At 54.3% G+C, this 20,254-nt stretch overlaps 7 protein-coding genes across 7 annotated transcripts; 3 read left to right on the top strand and 4 right to left on the bottom strand.

Moving 5' to 3' along the window:
• Positions 1-891: 891 nt before the first annotated feature.
• IUM83_05855 (DOWNSTREAM NEIGHBOR OF SON) lies at positions 892-3,141 on the bottom strand (the record flags this gene model as incomplete). The annotated part of the gene is made up of 7 exons (XM_067930016.1): positions 892-1,394; positions 1,471-2,102; positions 2,268-2,282; positions 2,348-2,430; positions 2,495-2,762; positions 2,824-2,924; positions 3,004-3,141. 7 exons carry the CDS (start codon positions 3,139-3,141, stop codon positions 892-894), a joined length of 1,740 nt encoding a protein of 579 aa, XP_067798315.1.
• Positions 3,142-3,290: 149 nt separating this feature from the next.
• On the top strand, positions 3,291-4,621 carry IUM83_05854 (Rhodanese-like domain; the record flags this gene model as incomplete). The annotated part of the gene is made up of 2 exons (XM_067930015.1): positions 3,291-4,036; positions 4,126-4,621. 2 exons carry the CDS (start codon positions 3,291-3,293, stop codon positions 4,619-4,621), a joined length of 1,242 nt encoding a protein of 413 aa, XP_067798314.1.
• A 114-nt stretch (positions 4,622-4,735) lies between these two features.
• On the top strand, positions 4,736-6,331 carry IUM83_05853 (Rhodanese-like domain; the record flags this gene model as incomplete). Its single annotated transcript, XM_067930014.1, has 5 exons — positions 4,736-4,831; positions 5,761-5,818; positions 5,879-5,950; positions 6,069-6,183; positions 6,262-6,331. 5 exons carry the CDS (start codon positions 4,736-4,738, stop codon positions 6,329-6,331), a joined length of 411 nt encoding a protein of 136 aa, XP_067798309.1.
• A 99-nt stretch (positions 6,332-6,430) lies between these two features.
• On the bottom strand, positions 6,431-9,536 carry IUM83_05852 (myotubularin-like protein; the record flags this gene model as incomplete). The annotated part of the gene is made up of 4 exons (XM_067930013.1): positions 6,431-6,949; positions 7,127-7,368; positions 7,441-9,434; positions 9,520-9,536. The coding sequence occupies 4 exons, from the start codon at positions 9,534-9,536 to the stop codon at positions 6,431-6,433; spliced, it is 2,772 nt and encodes a 923-aa protein (XP_067798308.1).
• A 274-nt stretch (positions 9,537-9,810) lies between these two features.
• IUM83_05851 (uncharacterized protein) lies at positions 9,811-10,306 on the bottom strand (the record flags this gene model as incomplete). Its single annotated transcript, XM_067930012.1, has 2 exons — positions 9,811-10,149; positions 10,220-10,306. The coding sequence occupies 2 exons, from the start codon at positions 10,304-10,306 to the stop codon at positions 9,811-9,813; spliced, it is 426 nt and encodes a 141-aa protein (XP_067798311.1).
• A 1,848-nt stretch (positions 10,307-12,154) lies between these two features.
• IUM83_05850 (pre-mRNA-splicing factor SYF1-like protein) lies at positions 12,155-14,852 on the bottom strand (the record flags this gene model as incomplete). The annotated part of the gene is made up of 2 exons (XM_067930011.1): positions 12,155-14,737; positions 14,811-14,852. 2 exons carry the CDS (start codon positions 14,850-14,852, stop codon positions 12,155-12,157), a joined length of 2,625 nt encoding a protein of 874 aa, XP_067798310.1.
• Positions 14,853-15,371: 519 nt separating this feature from the next.
• Positions 15,372-19,405, top strand: IUM83_05849 (Phospholipid-transporting ATPase; the record flags this gene model as incomplete). The annotated part of the gene is made up of 5 exons (XM_067930010.1): positions 15,372-17,768; positions 17,844-18,628; positions 18,710-18,778; positions 18,862-19,001; positions 19,158-19,405. The coding sequence occupies 5 exons, from the start codon at positions 15,372-15,374 to the stop codon at positions 19,403-19,405; spliced, it is 3,639 nt and encodes a 1,212-aa protein (XP_067798140.1).
• Between the last annotated feature and the right edge of the window lie 849 nt (positions 19,406-20,254).

Raw genomic sequence — 20,254 nt, 5'->3', positions numbered from 1 at the left:
GAGGAGCACTGCGAACGAAAGCTGCCCGTTGAAGAGCGGAGATGCCACGCAGTGCTCGTAGAAGTGACGTGGCCACTCTCGGCACTCCCCGAGCAGCCATCAAGCACTGCGCGTTCGATGGGCAGCGCTCAGCGTTCGTGGCGGCCCACGCAGACTGTGCGTCGCAGAGCACGGGCCTACGGGCAAGCCAGAGCGGGCCAACGCGCGCTGATAACTACAAAGAAGAGCTTGGCGGGTGGTTGCACCGAATGTTATTCACGCCTTCTCGCCCGTTGTAAAAGCCTCTGATGTCAAAAGCCTTGGCTTTTACAACGGCGAGAAGGCGTGAACTCAAGACACCACGCGGGCAAACGTGGGCGCTGTCACCCCGAGAGAAATTGGATGTGTCCACGGTCGACGGAAAGTGGACCACCTTGCTGCCACGCTGCATTAACTGCAACGTCTCGCACTGGTGAAAGCTGTTGCAATCTTATTCGCGTCCATTGCAGCAGCAGCAGCAGTAGCGTCCGGGCTCGACGCTGCTTGAAATTTCGCTGTTGTGTGCGACAACTGCGTCGAAACCGGCGAGTATGTGGCTGAGCTGCTGCCGATGGACGCCGAACGTTGCTGCTGTACTCGCGGAGGCAGTCGCAAGTGACCATCTTGCGTCTCGCTTGCCCCGAGGCCCCTTCCTTGTGAACGTACAACTCAACGCTGGTTGCCCAACGTCCGGTCGTTCCGCCGGTGACGAGCTCCGAGCCACACCGTCGCCAAGTTACCTACGCCCTGTAGCTGCCCGCTCGATTTCGGTGGAGTGGGCAGTGCGACTTGCAGCACTTTCCTGCGTCCCAGCCGCCACGTCAACGCTGTACACCAATGAAGCCAAACGACCGGCAAAAGATCGGGACATGTTTACCGCCTTACCACGATCGGCCGGGTTGTAGTCTCCACAACGTAGCTGCTTTCCAGTTTCGTCACTACCACAGCCTCCACTCGCCGCTTGGAAAATTCGAGCTCGTCCTGACGCTTCTGTCGCTGCTGCAGGTCGCCACGCTTCTCGCCGACAGCAGTTTGTTCGTCCAGCCTGGCCGCGTTCAATCGTTCGGCACCTGACACTGCTTCCATGTACGTACGCAACGCAACCTCCGAATCTGCGGAGCAGGTCACATCAGATGTCTTCGCTGCTTCCCACTCATCCTTCAGCAGACCCAGCAGCTTCTCAATGCTGGAAGGGAAACAAAAGCCCAACACTTCCGTCCGAAAGAGCGTAGCTGTTCGAGATGACTGGTCTTCTGAAAGTGACCCAGTTGCAACGCCGCCAACCCGCCCGTGCGACGTAACCTGCAAACTCTGGATCGTCGCGTTAGCGAACGGGTGCAAAGCGTAGAGTTCGGGGACGTCCTGGTTTGACATGGCTGCAGCAACAATAGTTGATGTGAGTTGAACAGATCGTCTCCAATGCAATGAACGACACAATACTGCAGTACATACGCGCTCGGTTGATGAGGAACTCGTATAGCCCGTGCACAGAATCGTGGCCATGGAAGAGAAGCAGCGAGTCGGCACCGTGCATATTCTCCTGGGTGGGTGCTGCACGAGTCACAGGTGCAATAACACCGCCGCCACTTGCATCTTTGCTCCTCGATCTGCTAGCCTCTTGCTCCTCCTCCAGAAGATGGAACTCCCCAGCCTCGCGTTGAGTCTCGTTAGCATTGACGTAAGGCATGCTGTACTCCACGTTAAGATGGTGCAATACCTTGCGGATTCTTGAATTCGATTGAGACATCACTGCGTAGAGCTTGGCTTTCTTGATACTTTTTGTAGGCTTCGCTTCTCCCTCCATTTCATCGGAGGGATCTGTTTCATTACCGTGCTGCTGACAAAGGTTGATGATCGAAGAAGAAGCTCCTTCCTTCCTGACTGCACCGACATCGTACAGAAAGCAAACCATGAAATCGCTGGAGCGGACGTAGAATGATCCGTCGATACTGGCACCAGTTGGCTGCCGGCGAAAGTTCATGTACACGTCACGAAATGCTTCTTGCCATGTGTTCCACCGCACCGTGAAAAATGCCTTCTCCTCCCGCTTACGCTCGCCTTTGGGGCCTCCCAGTAAAGGATCGCTGGTGCTCGCAGCAGTAGCGCGATTGAGTAAGACCGACGTTGGCACCGAGGCTGCGGGGTGTACAAAATAGTGCAGAGCTTCGTGCCATCGAGCTGCCGCGCTTTGCGAAGCAGACTGTTGCACACTGCTCTCACCGCTGGTAATGAAGCGTTGGAGTGCCAACCTTTTGATTCTTGAGCTGGAGCATGACCTTTTTTGTTAGCTCAAGTCCCTTCAAAACAAAGCACAGTGAGATCCACTTACTTGGAGCGTTGAAAAGGATACGGAAATGCTGTCAGGATGGCCAACTTCGATTTGGGCACAATGTCGATAGGTAGCTCGGAAACCTGGTGATCATAATTGTACGTCAACGCAACGAAGCGCTGATTGCGGACATCAAGAGCAACTCACATGGAAGGTGTTTGGCACGTTTGCACCCGCAGGGCGGCGTTGTCTCTGTCTCTGCTGATTCAGCAAGGACGGCGCATAAAGGGACTGCAACCGATTCAACGTAGGGACCGCAGCCGCGGAAAGAGGCGGCGACCTTGTTTTCGTTGATGATGAGGATTTCTTCGATGCTGACGCAGGCGATGACACAGCAGCGACCAACTTCTCTTGACCAGATCCGTGACTATCACGGTTTTGATGAGAGGCAACTCCATCTTCTTCCGTCGGTTTACTAGGAGACCAAAGCAATGGTAAGAAATCTCCTGCTGATGCCCTCTGCTGAGTGGTCTCACCTGGCAGGTTCTTGCGGCGTCTGAAGCGACGACTCTGCTTCTAATGCTACCCGCCGCTTCTTTTCAGCAGACACCTGCAGCTTGGCGGCCCGACGGCGTTTCTAAGGCAGAGCAGCATGGCGCGCTTCCATCAGTCGATCTTCCGGCACTAGACACAATCAACAAAGGACTGTAGCGTACCCGCAGCTCCATGGGCAGCAGCCTCTTGGCTTTGCTCGCGTTGCGCTTGCCCGGACTGGGCGTCCCATTCGCCGTGGGCTCCTTGTTGGGCTCGGGCGCTGGGGCGTCTTCGGGCGCTGGGGCGTCTTCGGTCGCCATGATTGCAGTGGCAATTGAGCTCTTCGCGCGCAAAGTATCAAGTGTGGCAGGGTGTTAAATGCGTCGCATCAAGTCTTAAGGGAACATTCAGGTAAGTACGAATGAATCCGTACCCATTCGTCACCCAAGCGTCACACAACCGGAAAGCAATGGTGACAACCGAGTCGGAGCCCGTGGGCCACGCCGTGATCCTCTTCTACAAGTATGTGGAGGTGGCCGCGCCGCTGGAGCTCAAGCAGGAGCAGGAGCGGCTGTGCGAGCGTCTGGGGCTCGTGGGCCGCATCCTCATCAGCGAGGAAGGCATCAACGCCACGCTCTCCAGCCCGTCGCGGGCCAAGATCGACGAGTACATCGCCTTCCTGTGCGCGCACGAGGTGTTCGCCATGCGCGCCGAGGACTTCAAGCACAGCTTCCACGCGCACGAGAGCCCGCCGTTCGTGGGGCTCATTGTCAAGCACGTCAAGGAGATCGTGTCCACGGGCGGCGTCGTCGCTCGTCCGGACATGACGGCGTCCGACGAGGAACGTGGCTACCTGACGCCGCAGCAGTTCCACGAGGCCATGCGCCAGGCTGTCAAGGACAAGGAGGGCACTGTGGTTCTGGATGTGCGGGCCCACAAGGAGTACCTCATCGGACACTTCGAGGACGCGGTGGACCCCAAGGTCAAGAACTTCTCCGAGTACTACACGTTCCTGCAGAACCGCGTGGACGAGATGAAGGACAAGAAGGTCTTGATGTACTGCACCGGCGGAATCCGCTGCGAGAAGGCGTCCAACTTCCTGCGCAGCCAGGGCGTGAACGACGTGCATCACCTCAAGGGCGGCATCCACAAGTACCTCGAGGCGTACCAAGACGGAGGCTTCTTCCGAGGCAAGAACTTCGTCTTCGACAAGCGGTGCGTTCTTCTGTGTGTTGTTGAGATAGATGTCTGTTTAGTATCGAGGATTCATGACAGGTTGTGCTGCTGCTTCGCTTTTTACGCAGTGTTTTGATGGGGGCGCAAGACAGCAACGAAGTCGTCGGCAAGTGCATCGAGTGCCAGACGCCGCACGACGAGTTCAGCGGGCGCAAGGTGTGCACGGTTTGCCGAGACCTGGTGCTGGTGTGCGATAGCTGCTACTACGCTCGTCACGGCGAGGTGCACTGCACGGACCACCAGTACCTCAAGCACTGCTACGTCACGTTCCTGCAGTACCTGCCGCGCGCCGAGTTGCTCGAGCACCAGAATGCGCTCGAGAAGATCCTGACCGAGCTACTGCAGGACAAGAGCAGCAGCAAGAACAAGCGCCGCTCCATCCGCAACCAGCTGAACAAAATCGCAACTCGCCTGGAGGCGATCGACGCCGACCCGGAGGCTGCAGCGGCGGTGTTGGCGCTGAACCCTCGCCCCATCCATTGCCGCACCTGCGGTCTAGACGCATGCATGGGCAACTGCTGGGGCTTTTGGAGCGACGAAGTGCTCCCTCCTCCCCAGAACTGAGCATCACGAGCGCGTAGGTTTTTGACAAAAGAATGTAGCCATTTCCATTAGCTGCAACTTGTGACATCTTATCTGCCACTTCAACTTGTTCATTGGAGTAAGTGCGGAATCGACATGCCTTCCAGGAAGACCGCGCCGAAGCGGAAGCGCGCGGCTCCAGCGCCCTCCGCGCCTAAGAAAAAGCAAACGGTGGCAGCTAAGCAGAAGCACGTGCGGGAATTAGCGAGAACGGGGCGATGGGCTGAGGTCCGTGACAGTTAGAGCGCAAAAGCCCCCAACATACTCAGTGAAGGATCTACTATTGTAGATTGAGCGATTTTACGGGAAGAAGATGGTGGCCAAGGCCAAGATCTGTATGTGCTCAAGACATATAAAGGACCTGGAGGCCTGCATTTGATGCGTCGACTAACAGAAATGGTTTAGATGCGGAGAAGCATCGCGTGACGAAGACTCCGCAAGAGATTGCTCGTGATATCTTGCTCAAGAATGGATATACTCCGGTAGCTCCACAGCCGGCAGCGAAAACTGCGCCAGCTTTAAAGGCAACGAGAAACACAGGGCCAAGCTCTCGCGGGAACACGCCGGTGGTTGATCTGACAGAGCAAGTGGCGTCCATCAACTCACCGGAGACGCTCACTAAGGAGCAACAAGAGCTTATCGAACGCAGAAGGCGGGACGCCCTCGAACGACGAAAACGCGCTCAGAGATTCGTCCAGCCTCCCGTTGCCACACAGACAAACGCGGTTGAAAGTGCGCGCGGTTGTTTGCAATCTTCGGCTGCTCGCGTGCCGGAGCTTCAGCAGCGACGATGCTATCCTCCACCACAAGTCTCGAGATTGGGCTCAAACAGACCTCCCTATCAACCAACCAACACAACTCTTCGAGTCGTTACCCCAGACAACCTTCCAACGACGAATCCAGTAAGCGAGACAGAACAAGCTCGGCCAGAGTACTTATGGGACGACTTGGAGGCGGCAGCAGAGATTGTTCAGTGGGAAAATGAGCACATGGCAGAGGTAGCTCTGGAGAATCCTCGAGCTACCGGTGCCTCCCAGAGTCTTCACGGGGAGTTTGATATTTCACGCGGACAGCAAGCGTCGCGACCAACTGCAGCCTCACGCGTTCCTTCAATTTCTCAGGAGTTAGCCGCCGCTGCAGAAATCATTCAGTGGGAAAATGAGCACGAGCTCCCTTCAGGTAGACAAATCTCCTCCTTGATCGCTTCGAAACAATGGAACTGACATCTTCTGCTTACAGTAATTCAACGCGTCGACCAATGCAACGATGAGAAAACTCACAAGCGCCCGCTGGAAGCAACGTCGCCACCAGGTCAGCTTCATTGCTACGCGCAGTTCATTTTACTACTTCTACACAACTAACAGTCTGTCCTATCTTACCTATCTTGCTAACCTACTGCTAACCTACTTTACCTAATTGCATTCGCCAGCGCTACCCGGGAACAATGCTGATTCCAACAAAACGACAAATTGCCACGGACGAGATCCAGTACGCCCTGCATTGTCTCCACCTCGTAACCAACACGACCCAACGGCCGAATTCATGTACGCCATCTTTCCACCACCTTGAGCTGATCCATAGTGAGATCTGACAAATCGATGGCCTCGACATGCTTTCTTCAGCGAGAAGCATCTTTTGGACGGCAAGCTTGAGCTTCCGGTACTCGAGTTTCTTGACATGATGCTTGCCTAGGATGAGGGCATCCATGGGAACTGCGCGTCATATCAATCTACATTGTCTCCGTACAAGAAGAAAATCGCAGCATTACTGGTCAGCGTGCTTGACATTTTATCACTCGTACTTTCGGCAGACAGGGTCAGCGTAGACCAAGTGGTTTGCCCACATAACCAAATCGTTTTCCTCGGACGAAAAAGGGAGGATTAGCCCAATGCTGTTGAAGTTCTTCGCGCTGTCATACTCCACGTTGATGTACTTGTCCATTTGCTCCAAAAGTACGAACCACAGGGATCGTGTGGGGGCATCCGCCTCTTCTTGCTTGCGCTGCCGTTCGTTGTTGTAGAGAAAGTTGCCATACAACCCGGAAAAGATGTGCTCGTAGAGTGCAGAGAGCAACGCTTCGTTGAACTCGAACGCCCACGGCTGCTGACGCCAAATCTGCCACAGTGCATCCAGCCACTGGATGAACACGGGGGACTGCTCCTCGAGTTCCTGCTGGCCTGGCCCTTCGCCTTGACCATAACGATACCGGAACATGTGTCCAAATGAGCACCATTCTTTTTCAATCAGACACAGCAGACCGCGGACTGTACGATAATACGGGTCCAACAAGAGCTGAACCATGGCCGTAAGCTGAGGAGTACGGTCCCACCCGTCACTGCAATGAATCATAACGGAATCGCTCTGGCATAAGTATCGGCAAATTTCCTGCGAAGTGGAAAGGATATTCGACAAATGCAGGAACCAAAAGGTATTCCGTAACTGAAACAACCACCCACTGCTTTCACGCTCCTGGCCTGGCTGGCATACCGATGCTAGCGAGGCGAACGACGAGCGAACGGCGTGAATATTCGCAATGTCGCAGAAGTGCAGCTCCGAGTTCGGGTAGTTGCGCGGGTCCTCCGTTCCTTTGCCTTGTGCTGAGTTAGCTGCAGCTGCCATTTGGCTTCTCGCATCGAAGAAGTGAAACTTTGCGTCACCATAAGCACTTGTTGCGTGTTGAAGCGCCGATACTATTTTCTGGTCAGCCTCCACAACATATCCACTTAGCCCTGTACAAGGTTGTGCACATCGGCATACAAGCGCGCCAGTGTGTGGGTGACGCCACACTACTGCAGGAATACGACTAGCGCTGCGATAGGCGCTTAGCTCGCGGAGATCATCTTCATCCAGTACCGACGGGACCACAAAAGTCTCCGGGTATGATGGGAACATGGTGTAGTCCGAGTTGTCGTATAGCCGCATCCAGCTATCTTCGTCTAGCAACTTTAGCCGTCGATAGTCTTCCTCCGCATCGTAGAACTGATCATTTGGCGTCTCAAGTCCCGTTCCAGTCACTGTCTTCACCTCTTCCTTATGTCGCAGTGCCTGGTAATGCAAGTGCGCAAACAAAAAATGAGGTGGGGAACCACCCGTCGAGTAGAGCTCCCAAATACAGCTCAAGAACTCGGAGCACGTGTTTTCGTCTTGGAATGCCAAGGAGGCGCGCAAGAGATGCTTGCCTTCGATATTAGCGACGTGGGGCGCTGTTGTCGAACTTTCAGCGGACAGGATGGACGCCAGAGGAATTTCCATCGCATCTTTAGTGCTAAGCGCTTGCCAAATGATACGGTAGTTGGTGAGTACAAGCGTGCCATCAATGCTGAAATGCGGCGCAGTCCCCAACACCATCTCGCCAACAAGATGGGTCACCTGTCCGACTCCCCGGAACGCGCCCTTCACAGTATGAGTTCCCAATCCCAGCATTCCCATGCCTAATCCCTTAGCAAAACCAAATACGCCACCACTTGCTCCGCCTTGGTATGTTTTGTTCACCAGGCCGGCCGCACCTTTCAGGAATGCACTACCAACGCTGGTAGATGCACGAAAAAGACCTCTGCCCAAAGACCGTGTTGGATGATTGTAATCTCGTGCAAAGCAGTTGTCAGTCTGTACTTTGTGACCGGCAGCACCCAGCGACGCGTACGAACGAGGTGGAACTACTCTCCCGGAGCCTTCTTCGCTCCACTCACCTCCATCGCCATCATCCTCTGATGAAGAGGACAAGCCTAATATGTCTTGTTTCGAGTTCTGCTCTTCGCCGCTGTCGTCGCCTTTGTAAAAGATAATATAAGCAGCATTGTCAACTCGCTGACGCACCACCTCACCAGAAACCGGATAGATATCTCCTATCAGCGGCTGCGACTCGTCCGCCGGTTGTGTCAGTTGAAAAGTAGGCGTGATTCGACCTCCATTGTAGCCATAGCTGTCGAGGCGCAGCACTGTAGGCGAATTCGCGCTGCGCGCACTTCTCGCGGGACTGTTCATGAACGCACCAGGGATCTTATCAATTGTGTCGTAGCTGCCATATCCACAGCTGCTCACACTTCCGTGCGTGAACCGAAAGGCGTCGTTCTCATAAATCGGGTAGAACGTGGTGGGCGTGCCCGCATTACTGCCACCTTCGACGCTGCCTGCGCCTCCTCCACTTACTGTGATCGCATCTGAAAACGAAAAGTCATCATAGTCGCCCAGGTCAGAAAAACTGCTGGACGTCTGTCGCGTGACGCTGGGCGGGCCAATGCTCCCAGCTCCATTCGTATCCGTCTCAAAGTCCAGCGCAATGGCGAGTTTAAACCGGTCCTGGTCTTTCTCCTCGGCGCTGCCGAGCCCTTTGCACTCCTCGTCATCCGTCGCTTCCGCGTCGCCGCTATCCGCTGCTCGCTTGTCCTCCGCGGCGCTCATGGCGCGCGTTACGTGCTCCTTCTCCTTGTCAGCGTCACTGCGACTCTCCTCCAGGTCCGAGTCCGTCTCTGTCGCCGTGGCGGACGTGGGGGCAGCAGCAGTCGGCGACGTCCTCAGGGCTCCTTCCGCCGAGTAGAACTCGGCAGCAGAGCCGTTGCTGCTGGAGGACGTGGGCGACATGGCGTCCACCGACGGCCGCGGGTACAGCACACTGGTGAACTCGGCGTCGTCCTGCTCCTCCACGAGCTGCTGCTGGTGCCGCGTGCCGGCGCTGGCGCTGCTCAGTCGCTCGTCCAGGGCGTCGCAGCCGTTCTTCGTCACGTTCACGAACAGGTCGCCGTCTCGCTCGCTGGCCATCTCTGGGGGTCTCTCTAACTTAATATAGTCCAATAAGCTGCACGAGGCCATATGCATAACACCCAAAGTCAGGTCTCTCTATTCTGATTAGCGACAGCCGCTTGACACAAACCGGTACGTACCTTAGTACACCCGGCAGTAGGGACGTAGCGGCTCTCTATGAGTACGTCTTTGGCTGACCTCTATCGCTTTCTCTCGCTCTCGTGGCGCGTGGCGGAGGGCGGCGCGGCGTCCGGGAGCTCTCGAGCGACGGAACCAACGACGCTCGTGCAGGTATAAGGGGGAAGGAAATATGGCCAATAGTATGCGACGTCTTTTTTGGTTTCGGGCTCCAAAGCAGATGGTGACGTGCGAGTGTGGTACCGGTACAACTGGTACAAGTTGAAGTGAACAATCATTCTGACTTTGGGGTTCTAATCCTCGCCGTCCTCGTCCTGCTGCTGCTGCTGCAGGTCGGCCGGCACCTTGCTGAGCACCTCGTGCTGCATCTCGTAGGGCGTGAGCACCAGCCGGCTGCAGCGCAGCGTGTACTTCTGCTCCCAGTCGCCGTCGGGATCCGGGATCACGAAGTAGTAGGCCATCAGCCGCTTCGGGTCCAGGTACCAGCCCGAGCGGCCCTGGGTCGTGCCGGGCATGGCCCCCAGCACGCCGCAGCTCAGCGCGTCCTCGTACAGCGCTAGGCGGAACGCAATGCGGGCGCGGTACCCGCGGAATAAAGACTGGATGCGCAGCACGTGCTTGGTCGTTTGGCCCTGGGCACAAATACAAAAGTCTGGGGTGAGGTATACGCGACGAGCGACGCAAAGGATATGTTCATCTTACCATAGAGGACCGCGGTCGAGTCGACACGGTACGTGGACTTGGCAACACCTTCTTCCGCTCTTCCTCTTCGACGGCAGCTTCCACCATGTCGACCAAATCGAACAACGCTTCAGCTACATCAGTCTCCAGCTCTTCGTCCACCGCGGCAACGGGATCAGCATCAACACCCTCGTCTGAGAGACCGTCGTCGGCAATATGGTCTCCATCCTCGCTGTATTCCGCTTCAGTGGTGGGACTGTCGACAGCGGCACCTTTGCTGTCTACGGTAGGCTCCTCTTCCTCGCTAGAGCTGGCTTCTCCTTCGGCAAGAATGTGTTGGTCGTGCGCAGTGTCCCTTCCAGCATTAATTACAGCGATCGTAGCGCTTCTCTGTATACTTGCTTCTTCGGCTCTGGGGGTCTTCTTGGGCTCCCTCGTTAGGCTGTCGAGGAAAGCCTGGCGGGTTGATCGTGTGGCTCGACTAGACTGCGGACGACGTGGTGTGGTGGCAGATGCATTTTGAGCTAACTCGTTAACCAATAGAGACGGATTCATCGGAGGTAGCTCTGATCGTGACGGCGCTTTCTTAACGCCATCATCTTTTGGAGCGTCGTTGATCAGGCGTGGCGTTGTCTGTGTGGCGATTTCAGCAAGAATCTTATCACACCTCGCGTGCAATTGATTGAGTTCACCGCCCATAGCCATTCGTTGCGCTTCTGAAAAACTGAGCGCTCCATCGAATGCCACGGACGAACTTTTAGATTGTTGGCTTCTGCTGTCTGCCGTCGGTTCCACCACGTTAGCATTTTGTGTTTCTGAGGATTTGCCCGGCAAGGTTGATAGATGCGGGGCCCGCGATTGGTGTCGTTGCAGCGAAATGTAAGGGGATTGTGTCCTTCCAGTAGGAGAAGCCTCGGTGGTTTCCACTGCTTTCATTAAATTTTCACTTTGGCTGGGTTTTGCTGGGCTTCGTTCCATTGAAGATCTAACACGGATTTCAGAACTTGCTGACCGCGATGGGCTTCGCTTTTTCCGAGTTGGCGAGTCGTTATTTTCTGTTCGAACTTCTCGTACACCTGGAGGAGTCTTTCTACCTGAAGAGTACAGTTTAATCGATGCATCAATCTGTGCTCTTACGTCGGCCTTCTTGCCTGGTGACCCGTTACACTCTGGAAGCTTAAACTTCTTGCGTGCATGAGGCTTTGCCTTCGGAACACCTCCAGTGACGTTAGATTTGCGGAATACGCGATCTGGTGTAGGAATCCTGGCGCTGAGACCTGTTGTTTCCTGATTGAGCTGTTGTCGAGGAGTAGTCGCAGCTACCACATCCGTCTCAAGAATTTTGATATCGTGCTGTCGCTCAGGGTAATTCCCCAGCATAAGAGCCTGTATCAACTCCCTCTCACGCTCGCGTTGCGCTTGAAACTTCTTGGTCAACATTCGCCGATCCTTGATTGTTGCGCATTTTGCCAATCGTTCCTCGCGTTTGTTCTCCGCCAAAATGCACTGTTCAATCAGCTTCAGATGTTTCAGCGAAGCCGCCGACTTTGACAGCTTCTTGTGCTGCGAATCAATGGCCGGGAGGAAAACATTCCCCACGAGGTGCGTATTAAGGTCGGCGCTACGCTTCACGTGCTCTCGAGACGCGTTGGCCAGCAACGATTTATACGGATCGTAAGCCATCAGCGAGCCAGGAGCTTGCGAGTCTATCTACTGTGCTCGGTGTCCCGCCAACGTCACTGAACTGCAACACCAACACTGCGCTCAACCAAAATAGATGATACTACTGTAGTACGAGAAATAGACTTGCGACAATCTCACCTTATGCGGATTATCTTGTGACTCATTGCTCTATATCATTATTGCTCTTGTCTTGGAATCATTGAGTTGGGGCCAGGTCTGGAAATGTTGATGAAAGCCTGTCTATCAAGTTGGTTTACTGGTCGCTGACTAATCTCATTCCGACGCTTTGACGCTGTTGCCAAACAAGGTCGACGGGAGCTCCCGCTCTTCAATATCAGGATCTCCACCTGGTGCTTCGGCTTGTCCTTCTTCGTCGTCTTCATCTTCGTCATCCAGATCAATCTCCTCCTCGTTGGCCACCTCGACGATCTGCTTTTGACGCACATTCCGCTCGGTTTCAGACTCCATCGTTTCGCCCTTCCTCTTCTTTGTTTCATCCCCGTCGCTGGTTGATGGCACATCTAGTTGCGCCTCCAAAGCAGCCATAGCGTCACCAGGGACAGTCGGGGCTGGTGTAGATGCTGCAACCATTCCGGGGATCTTCGCTGTTTCTTCCGCCTGCGGGGCAACTTCCGACGCGACATAGTTCACCTGCGAGTACTGGGCCACCACAGAGCGCTTGATACGTAGCATCTCGAGGAATGTGTGTTCAGAGCCGTGAGAAACCTCGAATTCATGCCACACCTTCCAGAAAGACTTTTCGTGTTGCCGAGGGTCGCAGAACTGTGATGAGTGCGCATAAATGGCTCTAGCACGGTCGAATTCACCCAGCTTTGTTTCCATTTGCGCGAACTTCAGGCACAAGTGCGGCACGCACTTGTCTGGTAGTTTGGTGATACCACGTTGGTACACATCTCGCACCTTCGCCACACCAAAGAACTTCTGTGCCTTTTTGATGTACTTGTCGTAAATCGCTAGCTTGTCGTCGTCAGGCACAGCATCGGATGCGCGCTCATAAATAGTCATCACATTGCGCAGCATGCCGTGCTGCTCTTCAAATTCAGCGAATTTTTCGTAGAAACCACGAACAGACTTCGCCGGGGCAGCACGAATAGCCTGTTCATAAAGATCGCGGGTGCGCTCCATCTTGGTGCCAGCATACCGCTGAACAAACTTTGCCAGATAGGTTTGCCACAAATCTCCCGCGTGTGGAAATTTCGGGAAGAGCGCCAAGCCGCGCTCGTACACGCGGAAAGACTCTTCGAAGTATTTGTTCTCCTCCAAATAGGTCGCAAAGTTTAGAACCATTTGCGGTGTGATAATCTTCAGCTCGAACACTTCATCATATGCAGCACGTGTTGAATCGAGGTCGCCCAGGCTTTCCTCTAAATCAAGGCGCAGCGTCCAAAGCTTTACACTCAAATGGACATTGTCCTTCGCAGTCAACGACTGTTGTTTGCGAAGACGAATCGTACGTGACGCCGGAATAGAGCAAGCACCCCGCGCGATTTCGAGCGCCTCGTCAAAATTTTCGTGACGGAGCTCCAATTCCGCCCATTCGCAATACACACTGGCGAGTTCCTGTGGATTGCGGTATTCAACGTCCACAGCTTTCTTAAAGATTGCGCGCGCGTTGTTCAAGTCCCCGTGCTCGTCGTAAAACTTCGCGAAGTGAATCCAGAGTGTAGGCAGCCGACCTCCCGACTTGACCGGGTCAACTGTCTTCACAGCCTCAGCGTATGTCCGGATAACCTTTTGCAGATCGGACTTCACAAGTTCCACGCGTTTTTCCCACTCGCGCACATTGTGCGGGTTCTGTCGGAGCAACACCGAGTTAAGCAACAGCGGGCGCCGCTCCGCTACATCCTCATAGACCTTCAACAGGCGGTCAACCTGCGCTTGGTGATCAACTTCGTCTTCTTCTTCGTCGTCATCCTCTTCGTCCCCACCAGCTGCCAGATCCATCTCGGCCGTCAGCATGGCCTCGATGAACTTCACATACGCGTCGAAGATCATACTGAAGTCTCGCACCGTAACCACGGTGCGAATCCCCTCCTCGTACACGTCGCGCGCCGATTCAAACATGCCCAGACGCACAAAGTACGTCGCCAGCGAGCACCACAGCCTGCCCACCTCGTCACTGAACCGGGCCATGCCGCTTCGCAGGATCGCCTCCACGTCCAGCGACTTGGCCACCTTTGTCGGGTGCTGCGACACCATGTCGCACAGCTGCATCCACATACTGTGCGGCGTGCGGTCCGAGCTGCTCTCCTTGTCCTCTGCGGCCTCGATGAGCTTCACCAGCTGCAAGCTGGCCTCCTCGTAGTGCTCCACACTCACCAAATAGTCGACGAACTCGCCGCGCTTGGCCGGCTCCAGCATCAGGTACCTCCTGTACACGCGCACCGCCGTGCGCGGCACGCCGATCTGCTTGGCGAAGGCCAAGTACGGCGTCCAGATGCGGTGGTGCTGGGTAATGGGCAGCGCCCGCAGCGCGCGGTCGAACACGTGGCGGCGAGCGGTCACCACGCGCATCTCACGGAGCACGTGGAGGTAGTCCAGCCACAGCCGCGGCATCGTGGACAGCTGCGCCAGCGCGCGCTCATACAGCGCCACGAGCCGCGCGAAGGCGGGCGAGTCCACGCGCCGCCCGCGCGCGTCGCTCTCGTACACGTCGTCCAGGTACAGCTTCCACAGCTTGTAGCTGCGCGGGAGGGCGTGTACCCCCCGCTCGAACACGGCGTAGCGCGCGGCGCTGGGGGCGTCGGACAGCGCGCGGATGTAACTCGTCCAGCTCTGCACGGCGAATGGCTGGCGCGTCGCCTCCTCCTCGAACTCGAACAGGGCGCCGTCGAGCTGCGGAGAGGGAAGGGGAGAGGGGTTAGTGGCTACCATGGGGAGGGGGGGCGTGGGGCGCGGGGCGTCTTACCATGGGCACGTCGGTGGCAGTCGGCGGCAGCGTCGCCATCATAGCTTCTTGGCTGGAGTGGCGCGTAACCTGCGTAACTGGGTTACGGTGGGGTGGGCCACGTGGATTGTACGTAAGGTGGACATAATGGTGACTGGCATTTTGTATGGGCCAACTTGAAGTTGAGCTTTGAGCTTTGAGCTGCTGGGCTGCGGTTGTATTTACATGTTGCCACTCTTGTGGTGCTGTAGAGTGTGGGAGCACACTCTGAAGCCCATCATTGACACAACACCCTTATGAACGGAATTTGTCGTTGTAGACACTAGCCTCAACGCTTCGTAAGTGCTCCAACTCTTCCGGCACACCTGCTAAACTTACGTCCAAGTCCGCGCTGCTCGTCGCAAGCTGCAGCCCAAAAATACCTTCCTTGCCACCTCGCCATGAATAGAGACTTTGTGTTGGAACGACGACGTAACCCCTCCACACCATTCGTGCGCCTCTCCACTTTGCCCGACAAGCTCCATTGCGGCGACTGCAGCACAGCCGTCTGGCTAGATCCCGGTCTCCTGCATCCGGGACGCTATGGCTACCGCAGCTGCAAACTTTCGCAAGGTCCATCTCAATAATGACGAGGAAAATGAGCGGCTGCGGCGCGAAGGCAGGTACACAGACAACTACGTGACGACGTCCAAGTACACCATCGTAAGCTTCATCCCCAAGATGCTTTTCGAGTTTTTCAGGGTTATCGCCAACTGCTATTTTCTGGTGATATCGATTCTTCAAGTGGCTACGACGTGGTCACCGACAAACAAGTACACCACGGCTGGGCCATTAGTGATCGTGTTAATCGTCTCCATGATCAAGCAGGGCATCGAGGACAAAAAGCGCCACGATGCAGACAGCGTTCAGAACTCGAGACATTGTCAAGTTCTGGCGCGTCACGGAGAACTTGTGACCAAGGAGTGGCAAGAGGTGATTGTCGGGGACATTTTGCGTCTCGGTGACCGCGACGAAGCCCCTGCAGATGTGTTTATCCTCTCCACATCTGAAGAGGAAGGCCGATGCTTTGTCGAAACATGCAACCTTGACGGTGAAACTAATTTGAAGCGACGAGCCGCTATTGAACAAGTGGCACAGCACGTAGGTTATAGGAAACTGAACGACCCCGCGTTGCAAGAAGCCGAACACAGCAAGCAAATCGTGCAGTTTAGTGCCGTGATGGAATATGAACAACCTAACAACCGGCTGTACAATTTCACGGGCAGGATTGAATTCGGGTCTAACAACGAGGCTGCCCCCATTGGCCCGTCCAATATTATTCTGCGCGGCTGTAGCGTTCGCGGCTGTGCCTACATTTACGGGGTTGTCATTTTCACCGGATCCGAGACGAAGCTGATGCAGAACGCCCGTGCAACGCCGTCAAAACAGAGTAATGTGTACAAGATGGTCAACCGCTGCATTCTACTGATCTTCATTACGCAGTTTGTGCTTTGCATCATCAGCACAATTTGCAATACTATCTGGATGGACAAAAACGAGAAAAGGTTATGGTACTTAAGCTCGGCCATTATGCGGACATCATCTGCTGCCAACTTGGTGAGCTTCTTTACCTTCCTCATCCTGTACAACAATCTCGTTCCAATTTCGTTGTACGTCTCCCTAGACATGGTGAAAGTCGCTCAGGCGAAAAATATCTCCAGTGACCCTGAAATGTGCCACGAAGGAACCTATGCAAACGCACGGACATCTGATTTGAATGAAGAGCTGGGGCAGGTGCATCATATTTTCAGCGACAAAACGGGTACTCTCACGTGCAACATCATGGAATTTCGCAAGTGCTTCATTGCTGGTGTGTCGTATGGATTCGGTACAACAGAGATTGGTCGTGCTGTGGCAGAAATGGCCAAGAAAAATGCAACTGCAAAGGGAGAGTCAAACGGTTTAACCGGCAAAGGAGACGATGACAAACATCACGATCCTCGCGATGCGCAAGTGGATTTTAACCCGCTCATTCATTTTGACGACCCGCGCTTAGTAAATGTCCTAGCAACTAATGCTCCGGAGGCTGCAGCGATTGACGAATTCCTCACGGTGCTTTCCGTATGCCACACGGTGATTCCCGAGACTAACGCGAAAACAGGTCAAATTGACTACCGTGCCTCTTCTCCTGACGAAGAAGCCTTGGTGAAGGCTGCAAAGTGCTTGGGGTATAACTTCACCGCGCCAGCTCCGCTACTGGAGGTAAAGGTGACTACAAAGCGAGGAACTTCAGCTATTCGCAAGTACACAATTCTCAACGTGAACGAATTCAACAGCACCAGAAAGCGGATGTCAGTGACGCTGCGAACTGAAGATGATCGCTACTTTCTATTTTGCAAAGGGGCTGACAATGTCATGATGCCTCGAAGTAAAATTGACGAACACACTGCGACAATGGACGAGGAGTTGAAGCGGTTTGCCAGTGAGGGACTTCGGACATTGGTGATATGCAGTAAAGAGCTGACGGAAGAAGAGTATTTGGCATGGGACATCAAGTACCAAGAAGCCGTGACGTCTCTAACGAATCGTGATGAACTTCTGGAGGAAGTCGCCGAATTGATCGAAACGGAGATGAAAATCGTGGGTGCAACAGCAATTGAAGACAAACTGCAGAAGGGTGTTCCTACAGCAATAGCGAATCTTGCCCAAGCAGGAATTAAGATCTGGATGCTTACAGGCGACAAAGAGGAAACTGCCATAAACATTGGGCATGCCTGTCAATTGATCAATGATGGAATGCGGCTTCTCACTGTCAACTGTGAGGATCTGGATGATTTGGGCAGGCAAGTTGACAAGATCTACAAACTCGACATCGTGCAGTCGCATATCAACTCCAATAAGGTTTCGAGTCATCTCGCTCTTGTTTGTGACGGTAAAGCTATGGTGCATGTCTTCCCACCGAAGAACACATCATCGGAGCGAGCTTTGCACGCGGCGAAGGTACTCTCGCAAATGCTTTTGGAAATATCCAGCGTTTGCCAAGCAGTCATCGCGTGTCGTGTCTCCCCTGCTCAGAAAGCAGACATCGTCAACCTCATTCGGTATAACTCGCCGCAAAAGCCAATTACGTTGGCCATTGGTGATGGAGCAAATGATGTGAATATGATTCAGTCAGCTCATGTGGGTGTCGGTGTATCAGGCCAAGAGGGTGTTCAAGCTGTAAATGCCAGTGACTATGCAATCGCCCAGTTCCGCTTCCTTGAGAGGCTTCTACTAGTGCACGGTCGGTACAACTACCAGCGGATCTCCAAAGTCATTCTGTACTCGTTTTACAAAAACGTCGCCCTTGTCATTGCCCTGTTCCTCTTTAATTTTTACAACGGGCAGTCAGGCACGAGTGTGTTCGAGAGTTTTATCATGGCTGGTTGGAACTTCTTTCTGGCATTACCGATCATCACGATTGGTATATTTGATGAGGATGTTGCGCCTGACCACGTCCTTCGCAACCCAATGTTGTATATGCCTGGGCAAAAGAACGAGGGAATCAACATGAAGCGCTTTTCGACGTGGCTTTTCAACGCTATTGTTCAGGCGTTCATGTGTTTTATGCTGGCAATGTACGGAACAATTAACGTTGCGGGGTTCAGTGCGGGGCTCTATCTGCAAGGCAGTGTCATTTACTCTGTGCTGCTGATGTCTGCCAATCTGAAAGTCATCTTGGAGACCCTGTCGTGGACGAAATTCAATCGACTCGTGCTGGCTTTCAGCCTGTGGCTATTCTTTTTCTTCCTCCTAACGTTCCCCTTCTTGGGATCGCTTGGACGAGATCTTTACGGAGTCTCGCTTCGATTGCTCTCAAGGTTCGTATTTACGATGTGATACTTTGTTCACCTTATAGAGTTAAGGTGGTGACGAGTAGTGTGTTTTGTGCGTGTTTACAGTGCTGTCTACTGGTTGTATCTTCTGTTGGTGCCGCTCACTGCCAACCTGATCGATATTTGCATCAAGTAGTACGTTTGAAGATCCAAACATCATTTTTGTGTGGTACTCACGCTCACCTTCTGACTTTGTGGGTTTTGTGATCGCTGTGTAGTATTCAGAACATCTACTTCCCCACACTCGCGAATGTCCTGAGAGAGAGATGTGTGCTGTCAGCAAACTCGGCCCAAGTGGCCTGTGATCCTCTCGGTGAGCAGAAATCTGGGTCCCTTTCGGTGCCATTCTATGAACTGTGTAAGAAAGAAAACGCTTACAAAGTCGCCTGCTCGGAAACTGGCGGCTGATTTCGGCGCCAGGCCTCGAGCAGTGACCGACAAGCCATCAATATCAAGAAATGCAGATTATTCACACACATCCGTGTTGTTGCTCTGACTTTGCTTCTCGATGTAGACAAAGGCTTCGTGTTCAGCTCTGCTGAGACGGATGGAGGCGACAAGGACGACCGCGACACACGAGAGCTCACGTCGCTCAAGGTCCTAGAATTCCACCGGGAAGCCATAGCATCTTTCACCAAAGAGAGGCCCGCGTCTTTCAGTACTACAGGCCCAATTGTTCCTGGACCTTCCACTTCTAGCGGTCACCTCAGCAGCCACCTCAGCGACCATCTCAGTGCTCACCATTCGCAACGCGGCACGTGAGCTTAGTGCCGCCCAACTCATCTACAGTTTGCTGGAAGTACTGGCATTCGCACCACTGCAAGCAGTGAAATATCTCTATCTGGATGGCGCGTGGCAGTCAAACCAAGTCACTCCGAGGATGCACCACGCCATTGTTTGTCTGCATGCCAGACTCACAAGTATGTCTGTACTCGGCTCTCTAGCTTGGCAATCGACACAATTCGAAGCTGGTGATGATGAACTCAATCTTGCGAATCGGAATCCATTTTGAGTTTTGCTCACCGCAAGCCAGTGCAGCGTCCGAATCAACTTGTGTTTTCGCGTTTGCATGGAGCAATTAGCGCGAATGCAATTGGTGATGCGAGTGTGTAGATGTGAGACTTTCTCGGTGATGAACGCTGGATACTGCGCTGGTGCAGCGTGCCTTCGTGCCCAGCGATTCAAAGCACAGTCGCAGCGCGAGCGTCGCGTTGCCGGCATTGCACACGCCTCCGCATCCAGTCGCTTGAAATGCATGGCGATCACCGCCGTGGGATCCGCTCTGGCGTCAGAGCTCAAAGCGCTACGTTGTCGATGTTCCGACAGGTGTGTCCTATCCATCGATTCGATTCCGGCGCGACGACAGGACACTGCCGCGCCGCGTTTGACGAGCAATTCAATTCGGTGCGCGTGCACCGACGACGCCCGGCGGAAGTCCGACCTTCGTGTCAACGCATGCTGGCAGGCTTTGCTACTGGTACCCTAGAGTGAATGGCTGGTTGGTGGTGGTCGATCAAGTTGATAGGATTGATAGTTGAGTTACATGTATGTACAGCGCTACGGCGACGAGGAATTCACGGCGACCGGCACGCTAGCTTACAGCCGCGCACC

The sequence above is a fragment of the Phytophthora cinnamomi genome (genome assembly GCF_018691715.1).
Source record: "Phytophthora cinnamomi strain GKB4 chromosome Unknown Contig10, whole genome shotgun sequence".
In the NCBI taxonomy this organism is placed as follows: Eukaryota; Oomycota; class Peronosporomycetes; order Peronosporales; family Peronosporaceae; genus Phytophthora; species Phytophthora cinnamomi.
Note: the sequence above shows the minus strand (reverse complement) of the source record. Positions and strands in the feature narration are given on the sequence as shown.